The 25,624-nt window shown below is 36.6% G+C and overlaps 1 protein-coding gene across 2 annotated transcripts in view; it reads right to left on the reverse strand.

Annotated features, from left to right (window-relative positions):
• Positions 1–12,708: 12,708 nt before the first annotated feature.
• Positions 12,709–25,624, reverse strand: part of CAPZA2 (capping actin protein of muscle Z-line subunit alpha 2) — a 56,566-nt gene continuing 43,650 nt past the window's right edge. The window contains exons 5-10 of one of the 2 annotated variants that reach the window (XM_060156808.1): positions 25,099–25,305; positions 23,568–23,647; positions 20,263–20,341; positions 18,109–18,180; positions 14,883–14,945; positions 12,709–14,173 (exon numbers count right to left, since the gene is read on the reverse strand). In XM_060156808.1, the coding sequence (XP_060012791.1) occupies positions 14,033–14,173; positions 14,883–14,945; positions 18,109–18,180; positions 20,263–20,341; positions 23,568–23,647; positions 25,099–25,305 (642 nt within the window). In that variant the 3' untranslated portion in view covers positions 12,709–14,032. The remainder of the gene's footprint in view (positions 14,174–14,882; positions 14,946–18,108; positions 18,181–20,262; positions 20,342–23,567; positions 23,648–25,098; positions 25,306–25,624) is intronic. The other variant, XM_060156809.1, reaches the window with a different exon arrangement.

Consider the following 25,624-nt stretch of genomic DNA (forward strand, 5'->3'; position numbering starts at 1 on the left):
AAGTGAGAGAGTGGCATGGACATATATACACACCAGCACATGTAAAATAGCTAGCTAGTGGGAAGCAGCCACATAGCACAGGGAGATCAGCTTGGTGTGACCACCTAGAGGGGTGGGATAGGGAGGGTGGGAGAGAGATGCAAGAGGATATAGGGATATATGTATAGCTGATTGACTTTGTTATAAAGAAGAAACTAACACACCATTGTAAAGCAGTTATACTCCAATAAAGATGTTTAAAAAAAAAGAGCGAGAACATGGAACTCTACATGTAGAAATAAGACTAAGAGGCTAGGGGTCTATGCAAAATCTATTCCATGTTCCATGTTCTAGTCAGTGTCCCTTGCTCCTTTCCTTTGTGTGTGTGTGTGTGTGTGTGTGTGTGTGTGTGTGTGCGAGAGAGAGAGAGAGAGAGAGAGAGAGAGAGAGAGAGAGAGAGAGAGAGACAGAATTTCTAAATACCACTATTGTTATTTTCTTTTGAGGTTTATTTTTGCAGGCTCTCTCTCTAGGTTGCCTCCAGCAACAACTGTCACATTTGAGCACGCCCTCAGTCAGGTTGTGATTAGAAGTCAGACTTCATGGGCTTCTCTTTGTGGTCTTGTAATTGCCTACATGAGAACAATCACTCAAATCAGCGAGAACAATCACCTTTATCAGCTGGAAACCATTTTTTAATTTAAGTGAACACATCAGTTTAAACACATTTATTTGAATAGTTATTTCTGTTGGAAAGAAATTATGTGTTATCCCAAGATGTCTTGAATAGAAGAATGGGATGCATGGTTTTAGGACCAGAATGTGTGGAGATAATTAGAAGACATGCCTTGTTCTCTTTATGTTGCTAAATGAAATGATGTGAAAATCAATATTTGGTGACCCATTGGAGGAAAATTCAAGTCCCAGCCTGTCAAATATTGTTTAACATACTTGCAGCCTTTTATCCTTCATAATAAACTAAGAATGAAAAGCTAAAAAAATAAACAAAATAAACTGTGCTGGCTTCTAACTTGAAAGTTGCTAAACATTTAGCAAGGGCAGGCACACAGGGGCATGCTTATTTTTCTGTCTCTTGAAGTAACACAACTAGAAGACAGCAAATCAGGGACTTCCCTGGTGGCCCAGTGGTTAAGACTATGCGCTCCCAGTGCAGGAGGCCGGGGTTCCATCCCTGGTCAGCGAATTAGATCCCACATGCATGACTCAACTAAGAGTTTGCATGCCACAACTAAGGAGCCAGCGAGCCACAACTAAGGAGCCCTCCTGCCGCAACTAAGACCCAGCGCAACCAAATAAATAAATAAAACAAATATTTTTTCAAAATCCAGTTAAGGACTTCCTTGGTGGCACAGTGGTTAAGAATCCACCTGCCAATGCAGGTGACACGGGTTCGAGCCCTGGTCTGGGAAGATCCCACATGCCGCGGAGCAACTAAGTCTGTGTGCCACAACTACTGAGCCTGTGCTCTAGAGCCCACATGCCACAACTACTGAAGCCCGTGTGCCACAACTACTGAAGCCCATGCATCTAGAGCCCGTGCTCCACAACAAGAGAAGCCACCAAAATGATAAGACCAGGCACCACAACCAAGAGTAGCCCCCGCTCGTCACAACAAGAGAAAGCCCATGCGCAGCAATGAAGACCCAATGCAGCCAAAAATAAATAAATTTATTTTAAAAAATCCAGTTAAAATAAAAGATTAACTTTTAATCCAGTTAAAATAAAATAAAAGACAGCAAATCATGCCCATGGCTACCAATAAAATATGCTAAAAGGAGGCACCCACCTTTCATGGGTTATGCGGCCTCCTCTTTGTGACTGAAAGTCTCAGGGCCACCATGCCCTTCTGGACATTATCTCTCAGACTGGGATATTCTTGGAGATCTATGAGGGTGTTTTTTTTTTAAATTAATTAACTTATTTTATTTTGGGCTGTGTTAGGTCTTCGTTGCTGTGCATGGGCTTCTCATTGCAGTGGCTTCTCTTTGGTGCGGAGCACGGGCTCTAGGCGCATGGGCTTCAGTAGTTGTGGCACGTGGACTCAGTAATAGTGGCTCGCGGGTTCTAGAGCGCAGGCTCAGTAGATGTGGCGCACAGGCTTATTTGATCCGCGGCATGTGGGATCTTCCCGGACCAGGATTGAAACCGTGTCCCCTACATTGGCAGACGGATTCTTAACCACTACGCCACCAGGGAAGTCCAAGATCTATGAGTTTTTAAAGAACTTTGGCAAGAACTTTTAAATGACGTTTTTTCATTTACGTGATAATCATGAAAAGCTGATGTGTGTGCATTTGGGGTGATCTGGACAGTGCCCCCTATTGTATAATTCCTGGGGGCAGTGTCCACACTGTGCTGATTTGGGCTTCGGGAGAGCTGTTCACAAAGACAGTGATGTGAAGGGGCCTCCAGAGCAGTGCTGTTCTCTGCTTCTGCATCCTGTTGCTACCTTAAAGCCATCGACTGCATGAGGTTTTAGTGCTGCATCTGCATTTGATTCATTCATTCTACAAATGATTACTGAGAACCCTCTATGGTGGGCTCCATTTTAGGAGCTGGGGATTCAGGCTTGTTCTCCTTAAGACTGTGGTCAGTTGATGTAACAGATAATCTAAAAATAGAGGTTTAACCAACTTGGGGGGGGGGGTTCTGTTTCTCACGTAAAGCGGAGTTCAGAGTCTAGGGCTCATGAAGCTGCTCCAGGAAGTCATCCAAGTCCAGGTTCCTTCTGCAGGTCTGCTGTGTTTCCAGTACAGGGTGCAGCTTTTATTTCCATGACTGCAAGATGGAAGCAGCATTTCCAGGAAACAGGTCCACATTCCAGGGATGAAGAAGGGCAGAGGGCAAAAGGCCAAAGACAGAGAATCAGAAGAGTCGTTTCCTTTAAAGAACATTTCCTGAAGGCCCACCCAGCTTCTTCTGTTTACCTCTCATCACTTGGCCACCCCTGACTGCAAAGGAAGCTGGGCAAACGTGTATTTTAACAAGGCATATTGCCACCCCCAACATACTTTGAGGTCTGTTAATAAAAAAAGAAAGAAGGGAGGGGAAAAAAAGAAGGAAGGAAGGTAGGAAGGAAAGAAGAAAAGAAGGAAGGAAGAAGAGAAAAGAGGATAGAAAGGGAAAGGAGAAGCAAAAAAGGGGAAGGAACAAGGCATTTGGGTAGGTAGCCAGGAGTATCTGCCACAGTAGTGAAGAAGATGGGTAAGATGAGATATCTGCCTTCAGGCAGCTGACACTCTATTAGGGGTGACAGATGACAAATTTTCTTTATTATCTTTAGCAACTTAAGTTCTATCACATCCAGATTAATTTCTAGTCACATCCAGATTAACTTGAACACATTCAGGATTTTTTCCTTTATTTCTCACTATTGTTAAATCTAAGCCCTGGGATTATGGGCTTCACCATTAAATGGGGAGACAGTATCTATTTCCAAGCTTCTATTTGGTCTGTGCTGGCCTTGGCAGTACTGTGCAACTGTCTAATCCTTGTCTTCTGTTGTCAGCATCTACTCCACACTGGCTGAGGTGACTCTAGTTTCTAAATGCACAGTCCAAGACTCTTTCTCATTAACAGCTGCAAAGCTTGGAGCTGTAGCAGCCATTTTGTGACCATGAGAAGACCAAACAAACTAATAATAATAACAACAAAAATGCTATATGCTATGAACAGTGGAGCAAAAAAAGAAAAAATAGAAAAGACTGACTCCGTGTTGCCATCATTGCGTGGCTGAACTACCCCTGGAATCACCTACACCTGGACTTCTTAAATAAACAATAAATGTTTTTTAGGTATAAGCCAGGGTTATACAAACTTTTTCAGTAAAGGATCAGATAGTAAATATTTTAGATTTGTGGGCCATTTGGCATTGACAGCAGGAAGAAAACCTGACTCAGCTAATATTTTTTCAACACATTTGCTATTGTCTTACAATCTTCAGATCAGTCTTTGAATGTAAAATTCAAGACTTTATTTGTCCTCGTTTCCAGTTTCCCCCCTCTTTTCCCTTAGGCAGTTATAGCTTTGTGTCTTTTGGGGATTTGGGGAAGGAAGGGTGAAGGAATGTGAAGTAATCAATACTTCAAATATCATCCCATCACAGAAATGAACAAGATAATGAGAGGCTGTTATAAGTGATATGAATGGAATACGCTCCTTGGTTAGGAAGTAAGTGGGGGGGGGGCAGGGAGGACTACCTTAGATAGGTCATGTGGGAAGGACCTCTCTGAGGAGGTGATACTTGATCTGAGACTTGAAGAAAAGAAAATGCAAGCCACGTGAAGGATGAAGCAGGGGAGGTGGGGGTGAGGGGAGAACCAGGGGAGAGGGAATAGCACGTACAATGGCCCGAGGTAGAGAGCACTGAATGCATTCCAGGACAGAAAGGAGGCCAGTGGGGAGGGTCTAGGAGGGGAAGAAGAGAGTGGGACAATGTGAAACTGAGGAGGCAGGCAAGAGCGCTGTTAACCAGGGGGATTGAAGACATTTCAGTGAGGAAGGGAAATGACAAGATATGCATTATAAAAAGACCACTCCGCTGTGGCCATATAGGAAGGAGATGGATTGAAGAGAAATAAGAGTAGAAGCAAAAAACCAGATTGTTTCCACAGTCTAGGTGGTTTGTGTTAGGGTGATGACATTGGGAGTAGAAGTGGACTTAACGAAGATACGTTTTTTCTTTGTACACTTATCACTACCTGGCGTTTTCTTATTTGCTTGCTTAGGGCCTGTCTCTCCCCTAGCAAGTAAGGACTTACTGTTTAACTGACTACTGCATGGCCAAATACCTCAACAGTGTCTGGCACTAGAAGGAGTTGGAGGGAATTTTGTTAAAGGAATGAATTATGATTAAAAAATAATAATTTAACTCCCCCACCCAAAATAATAATTTAACTCCAATAGTGGAGTTTTGCACATTTTTTTTTCTATAAAATATGTTGGAACAGTACTCAGATCAGGAAACACTAGATTATAGGGGCCATGAACTCCCTTAAATTGTATGGTATGAAGTATGTGTACGTTGAGGGAGAGACAAAAGAGAGAGAAAGAAGTACGAGTGTGCAGACACACATGCACTTTTCTGAGAGAGGGATCACAGCTTTCTTCAGATTTTCAAAGGAGTCCTGGACTTCAAAAACAGGAAATGCTGTACTCTGGCTTGAAGCATTAGTGGGCAATATTCTAATTTATTGCTAAACATTTCCACATCCTAAGGGCCATTTCCTCACATGCTAACTGAAATGTTTCTTTCCTAGAATAAGTAGTTTCCTTCCACTGAGTAACAGCCAAGTCATGACAAGTCCCGGTGCTCCACGTGGTCAGACAAAGCACATGGTGATCTAGTTTCCCTTTTTCAATAGCCTTCTGAACTGCCATTTGTCTGAAATGAGAACAGTGACACCTGCTGGTTTCCCTCAGGAACTGCCACCTTAGCCACTCCTGGTGAAAATTTCAGAAACATCCCAAACATATGCTCAAAAAACACAAACTGCTTTTTCCCCTTTCAAGCAGAACACGGTTTATTATACACCATGTGTGCCTGGCCCTGATGGCCCAGAATGGCGGCAGTAAAGTTTCAGGCAACAGGACGAGGGAAACAAGAAGGCAGCACGTAGGTTCGGACCCCTAAGGAAGTTCCCTGAAGTTACCCTACAAAAAGTAACACTTTTGCTTACCCACTTGGCCAGGATTTAGTCACATAGCTCTTAGGAAAGCTGGGAAATGTAGTCTTTATCCTGCAAGAGCGGCTGAGCCACTAAAAATGGTTATTAGGGGGCAACTAGCTATTCCTGCCACAGATTATCCCTTCGACCTATGCAAACGCACGCTTCTTACCACTGAGTAGTATATTCACCCTTCCCCAAGGGTGACACCCCAAATACCCATCCCCTTACTGCAGTGAGCTAAAAGTCCAAGACATCTGGGTCTACAGTTCTCCTTCTCAAGAACAAATGTTGTTTTTTCACTGTCCAGCAAACAATAAAAGATGTTATCTTCTCCAATACACCCATTGTAAAATGGAGGTGCAGGAACAGAATCACAATTCAAAAATGGAACAAAATGGAAATTACATATTGTCATTGCGTATCAAATACCACTCGGCGGGAATCTCAAGGTCTCCCTACGCTGGCAGTAGAATTTGTTCTTTGGTTAGTCCATGGGGCAGCCCCTGATTCTGCTCTTTGGGGAGAACCCCTTGTCCATTCTTCCCAGGGAAGTTCATTTTCCATCATCCTTCCGGGCTACAACTGGAGCTGCACAGCATAGCTTCCAAAGCTCACACACAGCAGCTTGCCTAGAAGGGTACCTGTCTACACCTGTTATCAATGTAATTATTAAAGCTTCCCTTTCTCTCTAAAAAGGACTCCACTTTGGATAATAAATTAATCTTCATTCCTGAACTCAGTTGACAAGGAACTGAATTGTGCCAACCACGAGCTTGGAAGAGGACCCCAAGTTTCTGATGAGATTGCTGCCCCAGACATCACCTTGAGTTTAGCCAGGTGAGACCCTGAACAGAGGACCCAGCTAATCTGTACCTGGACTCCTGACCCATGGAAACCGAGATAATGAACTTGCACTATTTTTAGATGCTAACTTTGTGATAATGAATTACACAGCAATAGAAAACTAATACACCTTCTCAGGGTGTATTAGTGGGAAGGGTGGGAAGGCAATACCCTTACTTTTATCTGCCTTCAACCTTGCCTGGTTGATGTCATCACTTTGGACCTGCAATCCATAAATTACCAGTGAGAGAATGAATGATCCTGACAATCAGGTTCGGTGGACTTGGGAACATTTTTGGATCGGTAATTAGTGGATGGCAATCCTTGCAAGATTTGATACCGTAAGAAATTTAACTGGGCTTGGCTCTACACGCATCTCAGAAGTGGGAGGAGGGATTAAGTACAGCTGTCTTAATCTTCCTTCTGTCTTCCATCTCAGCGTGTAGAGGAGCTATCTTCAGCCCTAGGGCACAGGTCACCATTCAGAATCTTCCTTGTCATCTTGCCTGTTATTAAAGCCATGCCATTCTACTTCCCGAGGTATTCAGAGACAAGCATTTCTATTTTTTGTCATGGCCCAGCAAGGGTCACCAGCTTTCCAGCCTGCAATATCTGTGCCCTATGGAATCTCCCTAGCCAGTGGATCAATACTCCCTTCCTCTAGGGAGTTATTTCTGATTGTCACAGGATTGGGAGATGTCAGTGGCATTTGGTGCCGGTAGGCAGAGGTGATAACTGCACCACAGAGTGTGATATGAACATTGTACTGTATTCAAATGTCAGTAGAAGTCCTGTTGATATACTCTGCCTCTAGCCAATGCCATGTGTTAGGATGCCACTTCTGGTACCAAATTCTGTGTAGGATGAGAAGCAGAAGTGATTAAAAAAAAAAAAAAGCCTCAAACAGAAAACAGCAGTGACTTAAACAAGTTCCTTTCTCAACAAGTCCAATTAGGCAGACCAAGACCGGTAAGGCGCTCTCCATGTCAGGGACTCAGACTTCAGAGCATCTGCTTTTCAACATTCTATTGGACTCTTAATTACTGTGTTGTAGGTACTCATTAGACATTAGGAAAAGTAACCATTTGCCAAATATGTTGCAAATATGTTTTTTCCTGTGGGTAATTTGTCTTTTTACTTTGCTTAGAGCATTTTAAACTTACAGAAAAATCTTAATTTTTATGAAGTCCAATACATTTTTATTTTATGGATTCTGAAGGTTTTGTCTTAGAAAACCTAAGAAAAATAAGAGTATTTGTCTAATACTCTGTTATTCTGAAATTATTTAGAAATTGTTACCATGATTTATTCAAGAACTTTCATGATAGTTTACACCAATAAAACTTTGATCCAATTTTAACTTGGTGTTAACTTGTGGGGGAACGGATCCAATTTAACTCGTTTTCCAGCTAGCCACCCTGCTGTCCCCACACCATTTATAGAGTTAATTCATCTTTACCCCCCTGATTTGAGATGCTGCCTTCAAAATCAGGACTGGGTATAAAATTTTATAAAATGTTTTACTGAAAGGACTATGTGTGTTCTCTCCTTTAATATGTTACTGTAGTGAGCTACATTGCTAAATTTGCTAACAAGGAACACGCATTGCATTCCAGTGACAAATCCTACTTGGTCACAATGTAGTATGCTTTATTATTGTATTAAGGAATTTTGCCTTTAACTTTACAGGGAAACAGGGAAATTTCATCAACAGTTTTCTTTTTTGGTTCTTTTTTATTTAAGGTTATGCCAGGCTCATAAAATAGATGTCCATCTATTTGTATAACATTGAAATAATCTGAATATGGAAAGTTTGATAAAATTCACTATACAACAATACTGATCCAATGACTTTAAAAAGAGGTATTAGTAAACTTCTTATTCAACTTATTCTATGGTTATGACCTTTGACATTTTATTACCTTCAAACTGAGTCCTTTCATAAAGTCCCAAATGTGTCAATGTAAGTTGTATAATATTTTAAATGACAAAAAAAAGGATTATGCTGTAATGAACACCTATATACCTACCACCCAGTTTAGGAAACAAATCTTACAGACACAACTGAATCCCCCTATACTGTTCCCCAGCCCCACTCCCCTATGTTCCTCCCAACACATATACTATCCTGCTTTAGCTTTTTACTGTATACACTTGCTGTATATAAAACAATACACACACACACACACATATACGTAGTTTCAGAGGTTTTCAACTTACACTCAAAACTGTACTTACCTTTTTGCAACTTGCTTTTTTCTCTCAACATTTATAATCTGTTGTATATGATAAGCTCTGGCTAATAAGTTTTTAAACGCTGTATGCTACCTTGTTAACAATCCATGGTATCTGTATTCATTCTTTGTTACTGGATATTTAGACTGGTGTAAGATTTTGCCAAGTCTCTGTCATTTCCTTTTTCTTTCTCCTTCGTAAAGGGGCCCCAAAGGGGAAAGCGGTGCAAGCAGGATTTTCTTTTCTTTAAATTTTGCCTTTTCCTCATTTGAGATACTTTCAGTGTCCTGAACACTGATCTGCATTTTCTTGTGCAGTCTAAAAGAACTAAAGTCTTAGTGTTTACTATACTTAAGAGACCTGTAGCTCCTTGATATTCCTCTTTAGCGTTCTTTTGGGAAACAAGGGGCAAGGCCTCAATTTCAGGTAGAAATCTGGAAGAGATCTGCATCAGTGTTCAGATTCTACTAAGTTAGCAAGTTAGCAGCACAAAACTTGAAGTCAAGGAGGAAGGCAGTGATTTTTGTGGTTTAGTCAAGAAGACTTTAAGGGGTATCTTTTAGTAAGAGAACTCCTTGGATATTTATTTGGTTTAAGAGCTGGGCATTCTACAAATTTCCCGAAGAAATCATCTTCTAAGACATAACAACCAACTTTGTTTCCTTAACAGTCTTCTATTAATCAGACAGCTTTAAGTTCATGTAGTGAAGATGTTATTAGAATGAAAGGCTGGTTTGACATCTGTGACACATGTGCTCTCTAGTCAGTTTGCGACAAACAATGTTAGTTCTCCGATAGTCACACTACAAAAAAAAAATGAACATCGAGTTTTTAACACTACATGTTACAACTAACATTAAACTAACTAGTACAATTTTCTTAGATTATACCAAAACTAGAGATAAAAATGCTTTAGTATCTTATTAGTCATACTCCAGTTTTATAAGAACACATTTAAAATTTTACCCTTTGTGTTGACTTCATTTTGTACTGTAAAATGTATAAAGAAAGAAACAAAGTCAGATTTCGTTTTCAACTGGATAACGCTATTTGACCTATGACATACCAGAGACAGTGATATGCTGTTATCTGTATTTTGATGCTTCGATGAAATACTAGAGGATTTCCTGTCTACCAGTTACATGCATACTTACAAAAAAAAAAGTGTGAAGTACAGTTTAAACTTGTCCTTTCCAGGAAAACTTCCTTGGCCTGACATCCCTTTAGAAGGATGTCTTACCTTTAACTTACCTTTGGTAAGTTAGGCTTGAAGTGCATCTTGTAAACAACCTTAAAGTATTTTACACACCTTCCTAAATAGGTTCAAGGTGTATGAAGATTCTGATCCCCTCAACCCTAGGACAGCTGGCAAGCAGACCCATCTGTTTCTCCCAGACTGTCTTAAAATTACCACCATTTTTCCATACAGGTTATGATGTGAAAAAATTAGAAAACACTGCTATAGTACCATGACTACCTTGTAGACTCCTTTAAGAAACAATTTTATATTCTCCTGACTCTACAATGCCTAGAACAGTCCTCTGAACACAGTGTGATTAATCCTGAATGACCTGACATTAATTTCTAATACCAATTAGGCCTTAAAAGTTTAACTGGTTATTTTAATTAGTGAATATTTTGCATATTCTCTAATAGCTAGCATTACTAGCCAATCCTACAATAAAGCTTTTGCATAATATGCAGAAAGTGAAATTTGAAGATGCCTATACAAAGAGCCTTGTTAAAAAGTTTTCAGTTTCAGGCCCAAAACACTACAACTTAGGAATAGCATGGACATTGTGATTCTGCTTTTAAATAATCTTCCGTAGAGAAGTGAACAGAAATACACCCTCTTCTTAGGAAACTTAATAACATACATGCATTACCAAACTCCTGTGTTTGGCAAAATATGCCTTTATATTTTATAACCACTAGTTGGCAAAAGCGTAAACTGATGATCAGTATGGAAGATATTTTCAAAGGATCTTGCATTATCCCGAAGTTTCTGGTGTGATTAAAAGTCAAAAATGATTTTAATCACCAAAAGGGCCACCCCAATGCTAGAGAATTATCTGTAATTGTCCTTAGTTATTTCCCTAAGAATTTCACTTTCCAAGAACATTTTTTTTCCTAAAGGAAGTGCTTTTTTTTTTTTTGGCCGTGCTGAACAGCATGCAGGATCTTAATTCCCAGACCAGGGATCGAACCCATGCCCCCTGCAGTGGAATCTTGGAGTCTTAACCACTGCACCACCAGGGAAGTCCATCCCAGAACATTTGTAATGAACCAGAACTTCCAGGATACCGTTTTAATGCTCCTGTCCCCATTTTAGTTTCCAAAATCCCAAATGAGGAAAAACCTCATAAATACCTGTCAAATGTATCACGTCAGAACATTTACTTCTATCGTAATTCTTGACTGCAACATCCACAGCAAGCCCGGGCATCATGGCTCCTGAACTCCTCTCCTCTCCTACTCAGCCAGTCACCCCCTTGATCATACTTGTCAAGACAAGTAAGTCTAACTCCTCAAATTCTCAATTTTAAGCATATCACTCCAACCCCTACCTCCTACATTTCCAGGTCATTCCTTCTAAACATACCTATAATACATTGATGGTGCCACATTTTCACTATCCCTCCTCTCCTCTCATGTCCGCACTTCCCCGCTTACCTAGCTGAAGTTTCCAGGTTATCATTAAAACCCTGCCCCTCTTCATGGGGGCAGTCAGACTCACTTGGTAAAACCACAACCTTGGTTAAATCCAATTCACCTACTCTGTGCCTGCACTCATGCAGTGTTACATGGCTGAAGAAAAACATTCAGTCATACTTAGTGGTCTCATTAGATTATCACTAACTCTGAGTAGTCCTTCATTTTGCCTGGCTATCAAAGTATGTTTCCCAGGTCTGTCTGCTCTCCCATTCTTCTGGTCCAGAGCACTCCTCTATCTCCTATCTCCAGTATCTAACTGCTACATGATATTTCCCCCTTGAAAACCAAGTTCCCAGGCCTCCCCAACCCTGAATCTTCCCCAATTTCTCAACCCCCACAATGTCCTTGACATCCCTCACATTCCACAACCAATCCTGGCAAATACGCTTGCTTTTATCTTTAACATATATCCAGATATCACTACCTCTACAGCCTACAGCTACCACCACAGGCCAAGCCAGCTTTCTCTCTCCACCGGATTCCTGCAGCAGCCTCCTAATTTTGTTCTAATTTTGCCTTTATCTCCACACTTTGGCCTATTCAACACAGTAGACATTATGACTCCTATTAAAAAGACATCCCTGAGTTTCAGGATACTTTGTGTTTCTAATCTTCTTCCACTTTAATAAAATGCTATTCTTAGACTATAGAAGACGAAGTCTATAGCACAACCATTATTTCAGACTGTACTCTAAATTATTTTGATAAATATGACCTTTTACATGCACATCACCTTAAAAACAATTACATAAGAGAACAAATGTATGGACACCAAGTTGGGGGGTGGGATGAATTGGGAGATTGTGACTGACATATATACACTAATATGTATAAAACAGATAACTAATAAGAACCTGCTGTATAAAAAATAATAAAATTAATAAAAAATAAAATAAAAACAATTACATATATTTTTACAATAGCATTCTAGGTCATAAAACAGAGCCAAAGTGATTGACCTTCAGGGGATATAATCCCATGATAGCCTAGTTGACACGATTAAGCTAATCAATTAAAGATTCACCTAGTGTTTAGTTCAGAATCATTATCAGACCTTTGAAAATGTGTTTTAAAAAAGAGAATAATTAACACTGCTAATTCATTTTCTTCCGGAATCTCAATATGACAAAACTTGTATTTTAAAACTAGAAAAAATGATTTAACCAAAAATGTCATAATTTCATATTATATTCTCAATGCTTTCAAAGCCTAACTGTGAGTTTTAAGAAGAAATTAAACAACATGCTTTCATTGAGAGAATTTTTAAAATCTATACAATTCAAGCTAATGAAATATTTTATTGTACAAAATAAAAGTGGTGTTTTTAAAAAAAACACTTCCAGGCCCAGACATCCGCAGGAGTATGTGAGGAAAGGATTCCACTGGAGTATAATAAGCAATACTCAACTGAATGAAACCACAAATCCACCCTCCCTATAGTAAATACTAACATTCATCACAGGCTTGAAATTCCTGTACCATCAGTAAATGTATTTTTTAAAATATTACAAACATGCTTATGATGCATAGGAAGATGGAAAAATTTAGACTTAACTGCACACCACACGTACTCCCAACTTTTCTAATTTACAACCAGTTAAGAATCACAAATATCCAAAGAAAGTATTTTAAAATAGTATATATGATTCACTGGTAAGTGATTTTTATACTCAAATAAATAGTATAAAATGAAATGTTCTCATTTCATTTTAATGTCACATTGAATTTTAGTACTTTTCAATCCAAGAAAAAAATAAACTGAGACATGGTCATGAGTTCAGGATTATATATATTACAATTTGCCTTGTTATAATACATTTGTGGCTTTATGATAAAAATAACTCAGGGACATATGGAATCCAAGCTAATTTGCATAACTGTCACAAGAAAAAAGCATTAAATGCATTTCTGAAATAAGTATTTTCATTTAATTCAGAATCTCAAAACAGCATTAGACCTTGGTCTTTTTTAAAAAAAGTTTAGTTAAACACTAAGCTAGCTAAATAACCTTCTTGAAAGGTTTAAACACAATTGATATAGAAAATGCTTTCCCTCTAATCTCAATCTTACATAAATGAAAGAGGTAAGGGGGAAAAGGCAGACAATTTCTTTAGCAGCATATATGGCTAAATCCATCAACCACCTTAAACTAGAATGTCCATTATTGACCCCATTAAAAAGAACTGGGCATATATCAAAAGTTACCCACTTCATAAACCAAAAGACAATAATTTTAGGGTTACGGTAAGTAAAATATTTTTGAAACGCTTCAAAAAACTTCTGACATTAAACTAGAGGAATCATGTCTTCACTGTAAGAAAGAAAGGCATAAAAGAAAGTAAAAGACATTTAAACTAAACTGATTTTCAATCTTCTTTGAACAAAAGAAATAAAAAATAATGGTTGATTAGCTAAGCTCTGTGCTCTAACCAAACTAATTAATTACAGTGATTTTATTTTAAATGGCAACAGCCCATCTCACTGGGTAGCTTGACAGTTCTGAATACTTTTGCAATGATTTTTTTTAAAACGCAAAGACACTAAAATGATCCGGTCATGCAATGTTCATCTTATGCATTCTGCATCTCTTTGCCAATCTTGTAGCTAAGGATCTTGTTCCAATCAATCTTAGTGCGTGTAACTGGCAACTGTCGACGTAAGGCTTTGAAAGTAGTGTCCGACATTGTCTGATAATTCTCACTGATGGCAGTCTATGAAAAACAGTAGTTAAAAGTTTAAAGAAATAAAAGGAACAGAACAATGTATAAAACACACAGATGTTTTAGGAAACATCTTTGTTTAAGCAGTCTGTTTCACTGTTTTTAAAAAGCCAAATAAAAACCCCAATATGGTTTTAAAAGCTATTTATAAAAGCAGCTAAAAGCTTATAATCATTTTGAATCATTAAATTTAATAAAATGAAATTACGAATTATATTTACTATCTGTGTTTCCTCATTTTGGATCTATTTCTCTCAGAACAATTTCACAAATTACTGTTTGCAAGGAGTGGAATCGTGTCCAATACACAAATTAAATGCTTAAATTCAAGAGTGCAATTTAGAAGCAGGTAAAGAATGTATAAGAGTACAAAATGAAATATGATCTAAGGAGATCACATATAATCCAAATGCTTTGGGAAATACCTCCTAAAGTAGAATTTCCAATCAGAAACAAAATAACCATTTAAAATCTTGGCCTATTTTGACCAATACTCAGAAATTACAGTTAGCTAAAACTGAGTTTTAGCTACATTTTCACAAGTTTGCCCTTGAACTAAAACAAACAAAACACACACAAAAAAGACTGTATCTTATTATAGTGAAACAATGAAAAAATTCAGGCTTATGACTGAAATTAAAATTTCAGTGCCATTATTTACAAGCAAATATAGATTATACAATATTTTTGAAAATCATACCTGGTATTCATTTTCTGCAGCCTCTACAATCTTTATAAATTCTTTTGCTGTTTGCACCTCATTCTGAATGAAAAACAAAATCAAAAGTAAATAAAATAGTAATTTAAAACTACACCACTATTACTTTTAAATAGGTATGTCAATAGATGTATGGTTAATGATTTCTTATAATTTAATAAATAACACAGATGGATATTATGACAAAGGGAAAATATTGTAAGATCAATTATTCTAAATTCAAGGGGAACTAGGCAAAAATGTTTTAAAAGTCTACAGAATGAGCATGGCTTTAGTGTTTCCCTGGTTAAGGAAAGTGAAATCTTAATAGTACATGTTGATGAAAAATTCAATTATAACACTTAACAGCATTTCAAAAATCTTTACGGGTAAGATGTTAGTCACAGATTTCTAGTTAATGACTATATTGCTAAATATTTACTGAACAATATTTACCACCATAATGATACATTTAAAAAATATTACCAATTAGAAAAAGCATATTTTAAAGTTTAAGGTGCATTTTTTAGTGTTTAAATATTTTCTGGAAAAAATTTTTTAAAAAATTTTATATTGGAATTTTATTCCGATATAATGCATTTCTTTGCTTCTTTCCTAACACTAAAAGTTAACAATTGTTGACGTAAAATTATCTAACACCTTACTTTACGTATATTATTTATATATATTTACATATGTATTTATATAATGGGTACATTTTTTCTATCCAAAAATAGTAAAACAACAATGAAAATCCTCTAAGATAAAGTGAAAAGGTAATTCCTAAAACACTCAGTACAAATTGGTGTATTAGTCAAGTTTAATTACTATGACGAGATCTCACAATTCCACAGTCTATAATTTTGTAGACAAATCTCTCTTAGGAAGACTCTTTACTCAATGTCAAACTCCTCAAAGAATACTAAGTATCCTGTTACACAAATAATATTACATATATACTCAGGATATAGAACTATATTGAGTGGAGACCAGACATTAGTAATTATCTTTCCTGGCAATTTTGCAAGAAGAACACTACTTAGCAAGAAAGCAGAAATCACCTAAGTGCTAATGAAAACTTGAAAAAAACCAAAAGAAAAAGCAAAAAAAAAGAAAAGAAAATCCAAAAATCCCACAGCTTTCTTTGTTTTCAGGTAGCATCTGGCCTAACACACTCACACATGTTTCTTAACATTAAATCAAATGCTTTCTTAAATTAAAAATAAAGTTTTAAAAATATTTGTAAGTTAGCTAATTTTAAATATTAGCAGTTGATGTGTATAATATACTAATGCTTTTAGGTATACAACACATTTGATAAACAAATGTTTATCAGAAATGTCACTGTTAACATATTGTAATATCTTTGGGACAAAAAAATTCTGCAAAGAAATAGTTGCATGTTCAATGAAAAGAATGTGTGAAAAGACCTCTGCAGGGAAAAAAAACCAAGTTCAAAATTTCCAGAATTTGAAAGCTGAACTTCAGAAAAACTTCATTAAATCATACTCCAAATAGAGAAAAAAAATACAATAGGGTTTAAAAGTTAAGTACAGGAGCACAGATGTAAATTTAAAAGCTAAAACTATAAAATTCGTAGAAGAAAACACTGGAGTAAATCTTCACGATCTTGGGTTAAGCAATGGTTTCTATTAATATTCCAAAAGCATAAGTTACAAAAGAAAAAATAAACTGGACCACATCAAAACTGGTATCTTCTGTTTTGCAAATGATACTACCAAGAAAGTGAAAAGACACACAGAATGGGAGAAAATATTTGTAAATCATATATCTGATACAGGACTTGTATCAGAATACATAAGCAACAATTACAACAACAATAAAAACACAAGTCCAATTAAGAAATAGACAAAGGATCTGAAAAGACATTTTTCCAAAGAAGCTATTCAAACGGCCAACAAATACACAAAAAGATGCTCAATATCATTATCCATCAGGAAAATACAAATAAAAATCACAATAAGATGCAATTAACAGGGGCTTCCCTGGTGGCACAGTGGTTAAGAATCTGCCTGCCGATGCAGGGGACATGGGTTCAAGCCCTGGTCCAGGAAGATCCCACATGCTGTGGAGCAACTAAGCCCTTACGCCATAACTACTGAGCCTGCACTCTAGAGCCCACGAGCCACAACTACTGAGCCTGAGTGCCACAACTAGTGAAGCCCATGTGCCTAGAGACCAAGCTCCGAAACAAGAGAAGCCACAGCAATGAGAAGCCTGCACACCGCAACGAAGAGTAGCCCCTGCTTGCTGCAACTAGAGAAAGCCGCGCACAGCAACGAAGAACCAAAAATGCAGCCAAAAATAAATTAATTAATTTTTAAAAAAAGATAGAATACCAACTAGGATGGCTATAATAAAAAGGCAGAAATAAGCTTTGGTGAGGATGTGGAAAAACTGGAAACCTTATATACAACTGATGGGAATGTAAAAATAGTGCAGCAACTTTGGAAGCAGTCTGGCAGTTCTTCAAAAGGTTAAACAAAGAACTACCATACAACCCAGCAAAGCCACTGCTATGTATACATCAAAGAGAAATTAAAACAATGTCTACACAAAAAAACAGTATACACAAAGGTTCACAGCAGCAAAAAGTAGAAAACACAAATGTCCATCAACTGATAAATATATAAATAGAATGTGGTATATGGATTATTATTTGGCTACAAAAAGGAATGAAGTACTGACACATGCTCTAACATGGATGAACCTTGAAAATATTATGCTAGTGAAAAAAGCCTGTCGCAAAAAATCACATATCGTAGGATTCCATTTATATAAAATGTCCAGAACAGGAAAATCCAGAGTCAGAAAGTAGATTCATGGTTGCCTAGGGCTGAGAGGGGTTTGGGGGAAGGGCTGGTGGGAGGGAACGGGGAACGACTGCTAATGGATACAGGGTTTTTGGAGGATGAAAATGTTCTAAATTACATTGTGGTGACTGTTGTACAACCCTATTAATATAATAATTTTTAAAAAAATTTATACTTTAAATGGGTGAACTGAATGGTATGTGAATTGTATCTCTTTAAATAAAGCTGCTAAAAAAAAAGTTAGGTACCAATTTCCAATTACTTACCATCTTTAATTTATCTGAAAACACTTTAATCTGAAGCAGAAATACTACTTAAAATGTTAATTCCAAAACCACTCTAGTTGTATAGAAGTATTAGGTTGTTTAAATTTTATTTTGGAATTAATTACTTACAGACACTGTTAGGGAATCTTGTATATCTTTATGACTCACTAGCTGAACATTACCATCTTCATAATAATGAACCTATTAGAAAAAGAAATTACAGAAACCATATTACAGGAGTTATCAAGATCCTCATGGCTTCAACAATCACATCAATGCAGATGACTACCGATTTCAGCTCTAACCTAGCCTTCTCTGCTGAGCTCCTGATCTTAAACTCCAGCGAGCCTCTTCCTGCCCTTAGGCTAGCGAGGAACTAGGTATCAGTTCCTGCAGTTACTCAGGCAAGCCCTCCATTGACTGGACTGCTGCACATTTCTACCTCATAGATGTTCTACTGGTATCTAAACTCAAGATTTCCAAAATCAAACTCACAGTATTATCTCCCAACACCACTCTTGTTTTGTGTATTTCCACCAACCATTTAATTCCCCAAATTCAAAGACATGAATTTATTCAATAAACATTAACTGAGTGATTACTATATATGACTGCTACTACAGGAAGTTCTAGAGACACAAAGCTTTTAAAAAGACAGCCCCTGACCTCATATTTCAACACAACACAGTAAGAGGTACGTACAAAGTACATTAGCAATACTCCAGACTCTCTCTGAGACATAAAAAAGGACTTCAGAAAAGAGGTAACACTGTACTTGGGCTTAGTAAAATGAGTTTAACAAACTAGAGAAGGTGAGGAAACTGAGCTTAGTAGAGAAGAGCATACTTTAGGAAAGGCCTGCAGGCACCTAGGACTGGAATGTGTGCGAGTTTGGGGAGTAGGAGCTGTGGCTGGCGGAATATACAGGTAGGTGACGAGTCAACCCTGGGCCTCCTATGCCATGCAAATATGTCTGGACTATCTAGTAGGTGAGTGTACCACTAAAATGGTCTCAAGTGGCAAGTAACATATCCAGATTTAAATTTTTAAAAATCACCTTTCTTGATGGCAATGTAAAAAAGTGGATTAGGAGATGGCAAAGGGTCCAACCAATCAACAAAGTAAAGTAACCATTATAAACCAGGCATCATGCCAAGTGCTGAAGATAGAACCAGCCAATCCTGGCTCTCAACAAGCTCTGGCCCAACAGGGGCACATCTCAGAAATCATCCAGGTGAGAGCTAGAGGCCTAACTGAAGGAAAAAATAATGTCAACAATAATGGCTACCATTCAATAAGCACTTTATGTCTGGCTCTGTTCTAATCATTTTGCCCATATTAACTCATCTTCAAAAAATTGCATGAGCTATTTCATTGTTGCTGGGTTTTTTTTAGCTGATAAGGAAACAGAAAGAGCTTAAATGACTTCCTGATGTCATACAGCTAATAACTGGCAGAGCTGGGATTCAAACTCAGGCAGTCTGGTTTCAGAATCCATGCTCATAACCTCTATTTTCTAGCTCCTAAACGATAGCCACACCAAGACATACAAGTAATAGGATAAAAGACTAGAAATAATGTATACTGGAGTCAAATGATAGAGCAGTGCATCTGATTCATTTTTATTCCTTTATGGCTCTTAGCATAATACCTTTCATGATAGTTAAGCAACAAATGTATTGAATAAATAAGTGATCCAAGATACAAAGAAATTAGTCAGTATTCTTCTTTAACTTATTTAGTAATATTCATATTTAAATCCTCTTAGTTATCAAATTTCTTCTATAGAAACATTTGAGCTTACACTGAGTCAATTCTACTGGGTTTCATATAAGAAGCCAAATATGAGTACAGAAGATACTTAAGATATATGTAGTATGTACATGTGTTAACATATATATATACTTATACATCTATACACACACATATATTAATATTATACCTCACTCAACTCCACTCCAATTCAAAAGACAGAACAGCACAACTCAAACTCAGAAGATGCTTGGATGAACAAATTGTATGAAGAGCAGACCAAATGGTAGCATCTAATTTTAGCTGTGTTTTTAGAATCTGTCAGCTATCCTTGCAGATTTCTGATGACTAGGAAATGAACTGCAAGGTTATTTAAAAGATGAAATCAGCACTACTTGTTTTTCCCATTACCTCAAAACAAAGACCTGGAAAAGAAACAGTTATTGAGTACTATGAAAATGTAAACATATGAATTAGCTGCTTCTATGCTCAGAATCATCTAGAGATCAGCAAATTCTTTTTATTTCATACCTGAATTTTCAAGATGCCAACCACCTGAGTGGTTGAAGGAGTGATTGTAAACTTCCACTCTGACCTCCAACGACCATTCCTTAAAAATAAAAACAGCAGCTATAAATAAGGTAGGGAAAATAATTTGAATAAATTTTAAGTTCCAGATTTAAATTTCACGCTACAGTATGACAGAGTGTGGGGAATGGATGCTGGACATTCTTTTTTTTAATCCCTGAAATATTCAAAAGAATCAAGAGGTTACGTTCAGTTATGAGCTACATTTAATCTTCATCCTGCTGATAAAAAATGACCTATATAATGGATGCAACCTCAGAACTCTAAAGCTAAGGCTTAAAATACAGTTCAAAACTACATCAGTTTTCTGACTTACGCTTTAATTAAGAAAAAACTGAATAAATGTTCAGATTACCAGGGGCTTTCACAAGTTTACCATCCAGTGAATGATACAAAGTTCTGTAGTTTTAAAAGAATAGATAGTAATGCAATATTCTTAAGGAGATTTTGATATCTGGAAAGAGAAGGGCTTTAAAGGGTTATAAGCATCAGATTTTTTTCCCTTTTCCAATTTTAGACTTAAAGTTTCCACATAAAAGGCACATACATCCTCCTCCTAGATCTCAAAATGAGTTTTGGTATAAAATTGATACAGATTAATCGTAAGAAACTGTGACATTACAAACAAGCAACAGGCATGTTATTCATTTTTGTCTCCTAGATAATTAATTTTATCCTAATTTTTTCCTGACAGCCTTTTCATAGCAACTCCTTTTCTTCCGACCTCTATTTGCTCTTTTGCATACTAAAGACATATTCTGATATGTAAACTTATACCTGTTTTTTTAAAAACATATATATTTCTAAAACAGTCACAGAGCTAATGGATCACTATACTGGCTTTGCTACAGAATTATTTCTGGGTTCCCTTCAATATTCTTGCAGTCTGCCCAATCACAAAAACCTGCAGAATGATAGCACTCTCATAGCTAAAGTTAACACTTATCATTTGAAAAGTACTATTATTAGAACAATGTATATGTTCTACAAAATAAAAGATAATTTTATAACATGTTTTGATTTTGAGTGACTTAGCCAAAATTATCCATTGAAGCTTGACTGGAAAAAGAACTTAAATCTATTCATTTTTATTTCATGATTCCAAAAGAAGTTATTCCTTTTATTTAGGTATTACTATCAAGCACTAGTGAGTTCTAAGCATACACATTTCTGATTTATAATGACAACATACATATATCACCACTGATCGTGAAAATTAAAAAAAAAAAAAGAAAAAAGGAATTCCAAATCAAGTAATCATACCAATTTGAGAACTATTTCAAAAGATCCTTCCAAAGGCATTACTATATAGTAATAGTAAACTGCACTGCATAGACAGTACCCTTTCTTTCATCAATGGAGTAAACAGTCAAGATGTCCTAGCCTTTAATTATATTCTTCCCTTCTCTTCTATTAATGCTTTAATTAGAAATGTGTATTAATTCAACAAACATTTATTAAGCCCTCAATACTGCTAGATGTTAGGGAAACAGCAGAGACCAAGAAAAGAATGTCCCTAGTGAAATCTAAGAAATGACCATGACTAGAATCTTGTGATTTTTATGCTATCTGCATTTGAGGTGAACTGAAGTAACTTCCTTGTACCAAAATATTTAGATTTTACTGAGGTTACTGTGATATGTGATGTCTAGCACTTTGGAATGTCATAAAAAATTATCTTTTCTAAAAAGTGTAAGTGATTTTTAGCTTCAATGATATAATGTTCATAGTGGTAGTTTAGGAAAAAAAATTCAGATATGTGAAGTGAAACAGACTAGAAAATTCAAGGACATCATTTTCATTTTATATATGCTAACACTCAAACTGTATTTCTGAAAACTAGTAAATTTACTATTTTATTATATATATATATATTTATATATTTTAAACTAAAACTTAGTGACGAGTTCAATCCCAACAAAATTGATTTTATTATATATATCCTGGCACAAACAGCACAAATTAATAGCAATTTTGTGAAGACTTATTTCTTAGGATACTGGTAAATTAATGCTACAAGTTTTTAGGCCAAAAATGGAGAAACTACATCTATATCAAGGCCATACAAGTAAGTTAATACAACAGAATATTTAGGAAACTGCAGCTTGTCATTAAGGCCTATGTTTACAAATAGAATTTATTTTCCTTCAGTGATAATGGATCTCTTTCCTCCAAAAGTTCCTGTAACCTGCCTTTATTCCTATGATGGTTAAGTAGTGGAGCAACCTTGGGCCATAGACCAAAGTGGTCCACAGGGGTTACTGATACCTGCTACTCTACCCTTAACAGCACCACCAACCAACTCGCCTAACAAGTCAAAGACTAATATACTTAAAAGGTAAACACTATGACCATACTTACTCTGATGGCCTTAGAATGTATTATCAAAAAGGGAGGATAAAAGTAAAGATTTCATTCAATTCTGAACTTATAAAGTCTTGGAGAGCCACAGAATTTTATAGCAGGAGATATCTCAGAAATAGTCTTGTCTCAGAATAAAAAGGCCCAACAACTTGTTAAAGGTCCAACAACTTGTTAAAGATATCTCAGAAATAGTCTTGTCTCAGAATAAAAAGGCCCAACAACTTGTTAAAGGTCCAACAACTTGTTAAAGATATCTCAGAAATAGTCTTGTCTAAGAATAAAAAGGCCCAACAACTTGTTGAAGTGCAAATCAGTGCTTTGGGGAGCTGGACTTTTACAAGGGATAATCAAATGATTTGTACAAAAATTGTAAGGCATGACTGTAATTTGCCTCGCTGGACAAAACATGTCATTACTTCCTCACATTGGCCAACCAAGCACAAAGCAATCCACACGAAAACATCTACTTCAGAGTCACCAAAGTTCACGTACCAAAACGCGATCATTCTTCACTTTGTAAGTACCTCTGCCTTCCTCCCCCATGTAAGTCTCATTCAAGAACAACCCCTTCACAGAATGGGCATATGGGCCTGTCAACTGGTCTGCTCACAGGCACGCGTGTTCCCTCAGAATGCTGCTTGCTAGTCTAAAAACACCCCATGCTCTCCCACCTTCTTTTCACTGAGTGCCAATAGATTTACTGCCACCTCTGAAAGATCAGGTTGATTATGGAACAGATATTTTTCTTATATAAAAAGGCTGAAGTTTTATAGTATATTGTTCTTAGTCAATCATACAGAAACAAGGTATAGGCCCAATCAATAAAGAACTACAAAGAGAATAAGCAGTATCAAAATTCCCCAATACACAAAATTTTAACTTACCAAAAGTTTTTTGCTTGAAACTGATGGCTTTCTATGCATGCAATAATGGTCTGCTGTCCATCTATTTTTTTACCATATACCTTGTTGGTAAAGAAAATAAACACAAGAGTGAATTTAGGGCCACAGAATGTCCAACTTTAAACATCTATAAAATACTGAAAATTGTACAGCATTTTGGCAAGAACATATAAAAGAATACAAAGTAGGTCCTCATTCCAATATAGTAGCTAGAGAAACAAATACTTAAATATGTACACCTAATCACAGATTCTTAGTGAATCATAATGAAGTACAATTTATTGGAAAAAAATAACTGTACTCTCAAAATATGCCTAAACATGCCACAATCTCAGGGGTTGCCATTTCTCTAGACATTTAAAATAAAAAAGTAGTGAGATAGAAGTGAGAAAGTTAATTTACTTACAACTAAGAAAGTTCACTAAGAGAATGCCTGCAATGGTATGGTGATGTTATTTCACCTCTTGCCAACTGCTTTAAAAAAGTAATGAATAATTTGTCTTTCGATCCCCTGGGAACAAGTAAGGACCCTCTAACTCAACCTCACCACCTTATTCTTGAGGTATTCTTCCAAAATAATCCTAATCAACACGGTTATAATTCAAAGAACCTGTAAGGTATTTTAGGTTATGTTGCTATACTTCTCAAATAATTATTGAGAGCTAGATACTTAAGGCGACCATATGAATTTTTGTCCTAACCAGGAATCTTCTGAGTGAAATGAGGTGGCTATTGGTAATACTAATAATTATGTTGGGACAGCAGGTATAAACCAGGATGTATGGTCATCTTAGGCTGGAGAGGTAGGCAGAGGCCAGGTTCACAGGGCCTTGAAAACCACGTTCAGAAGCCTGGACTCTATCCTAAGTGCAACACAAAATCTTTGAAGAATTTCAAGCAGGAGATTTCATTATCTGATTTGCATTTCAAAAGATCACTGGCTATGGGGAAGATCACAGAAACACAAATGTGGGGGACTAAAAAGCATAGCTAGGCACAGGCTATGAAAGAAAAAAAAAGTACTCCTACTTCCTATCATATTTTATCCTGAAAATAAAAAATAGGTTAAACCTATGAAAGAACCACATTTAAAACCTTAAGAAATTTGATTATAAAACACACGAGGACAAGAGTTCACTTCCAAATAATTTTATTTGTTCTAAGGTTTTGTAATTTAATGAAAAGAAGTTTGATGTAAACTTAGGGAGATGAGTCATGAACATGACATTAAAGAATCTCATCATATCATGGTCCTCAAATCAATGTATGAGAATTACTACTTGGATTTAATTCAAGGTACAACCATTTTTCAATTTTTGACTATCATAATACATTTACTATTTAAAGTTTCTTGAAAAAAATAGTAAACATTCTTAGAAATATTTACTTCAAAAAAAGGAATATTAAATTATAAAATGTCCATTCTGTAAGTTACTATAAATTTCAAGATATCACAAAATCACCGTCATATTTACATAATACAAAAGAAAAAAGTGCACACTGGATAACTTACAGTGCAGACCCCATTTGGATAATGTTCTTTTACATAAGCTCGCAGAGCAGCTTCTACTGAAGTTCTCCAAGATTCAATTGCATTTTCTGCTTCGTATGGTCTTGGATCAGTTGCTTCCTTTCTTAAGTGATCAAATTTGAAACAGATTCTGTTTTTTGGATCCAAAAACTTTCCATTTCCCAGGTCACCATGTTCTGTAATCAATACCTTCAATGATGCAATGAATTTTGGAAAAAAAATATTTAAAATAGCATTTAAATACTGATATATTATACATTCACTTGAACTTTTTCCTTAAAACTATAAAATAATTCTATTCCAAGCAACTAGTTTAACTATATGGCCCAAGTATAATACTTCAAATGAGTAGACTATAAAGACAATGAGGCTGCTCTCATGCAGCTCAGATCAGTGGATCTGATTTTCTCCCAATATAACATCCAGCTACCTGGTGGGGGGAAAAAAATCCATTGTCTAATACCCTACTGGAGTCAGGTTTTGTTTTGTTTTTGAGAACTATGGACAG

The sequence above is a fragment of the Lagenorhynchus albirostris genome, chromosome 8 (assembly GCF_949774975.1).
Source record: "Lagenorhynchus albirostris chromosome 8, mLagAlb1.1, whole genome shotgun sequence".
Taxonomy (NCBI): Eukaryota; Metazoa; Chordata; class Mammalia; order Artiodactyla; family Delphinidae; genus Lagenorhynchus; species Lagenorhynchus albirostris.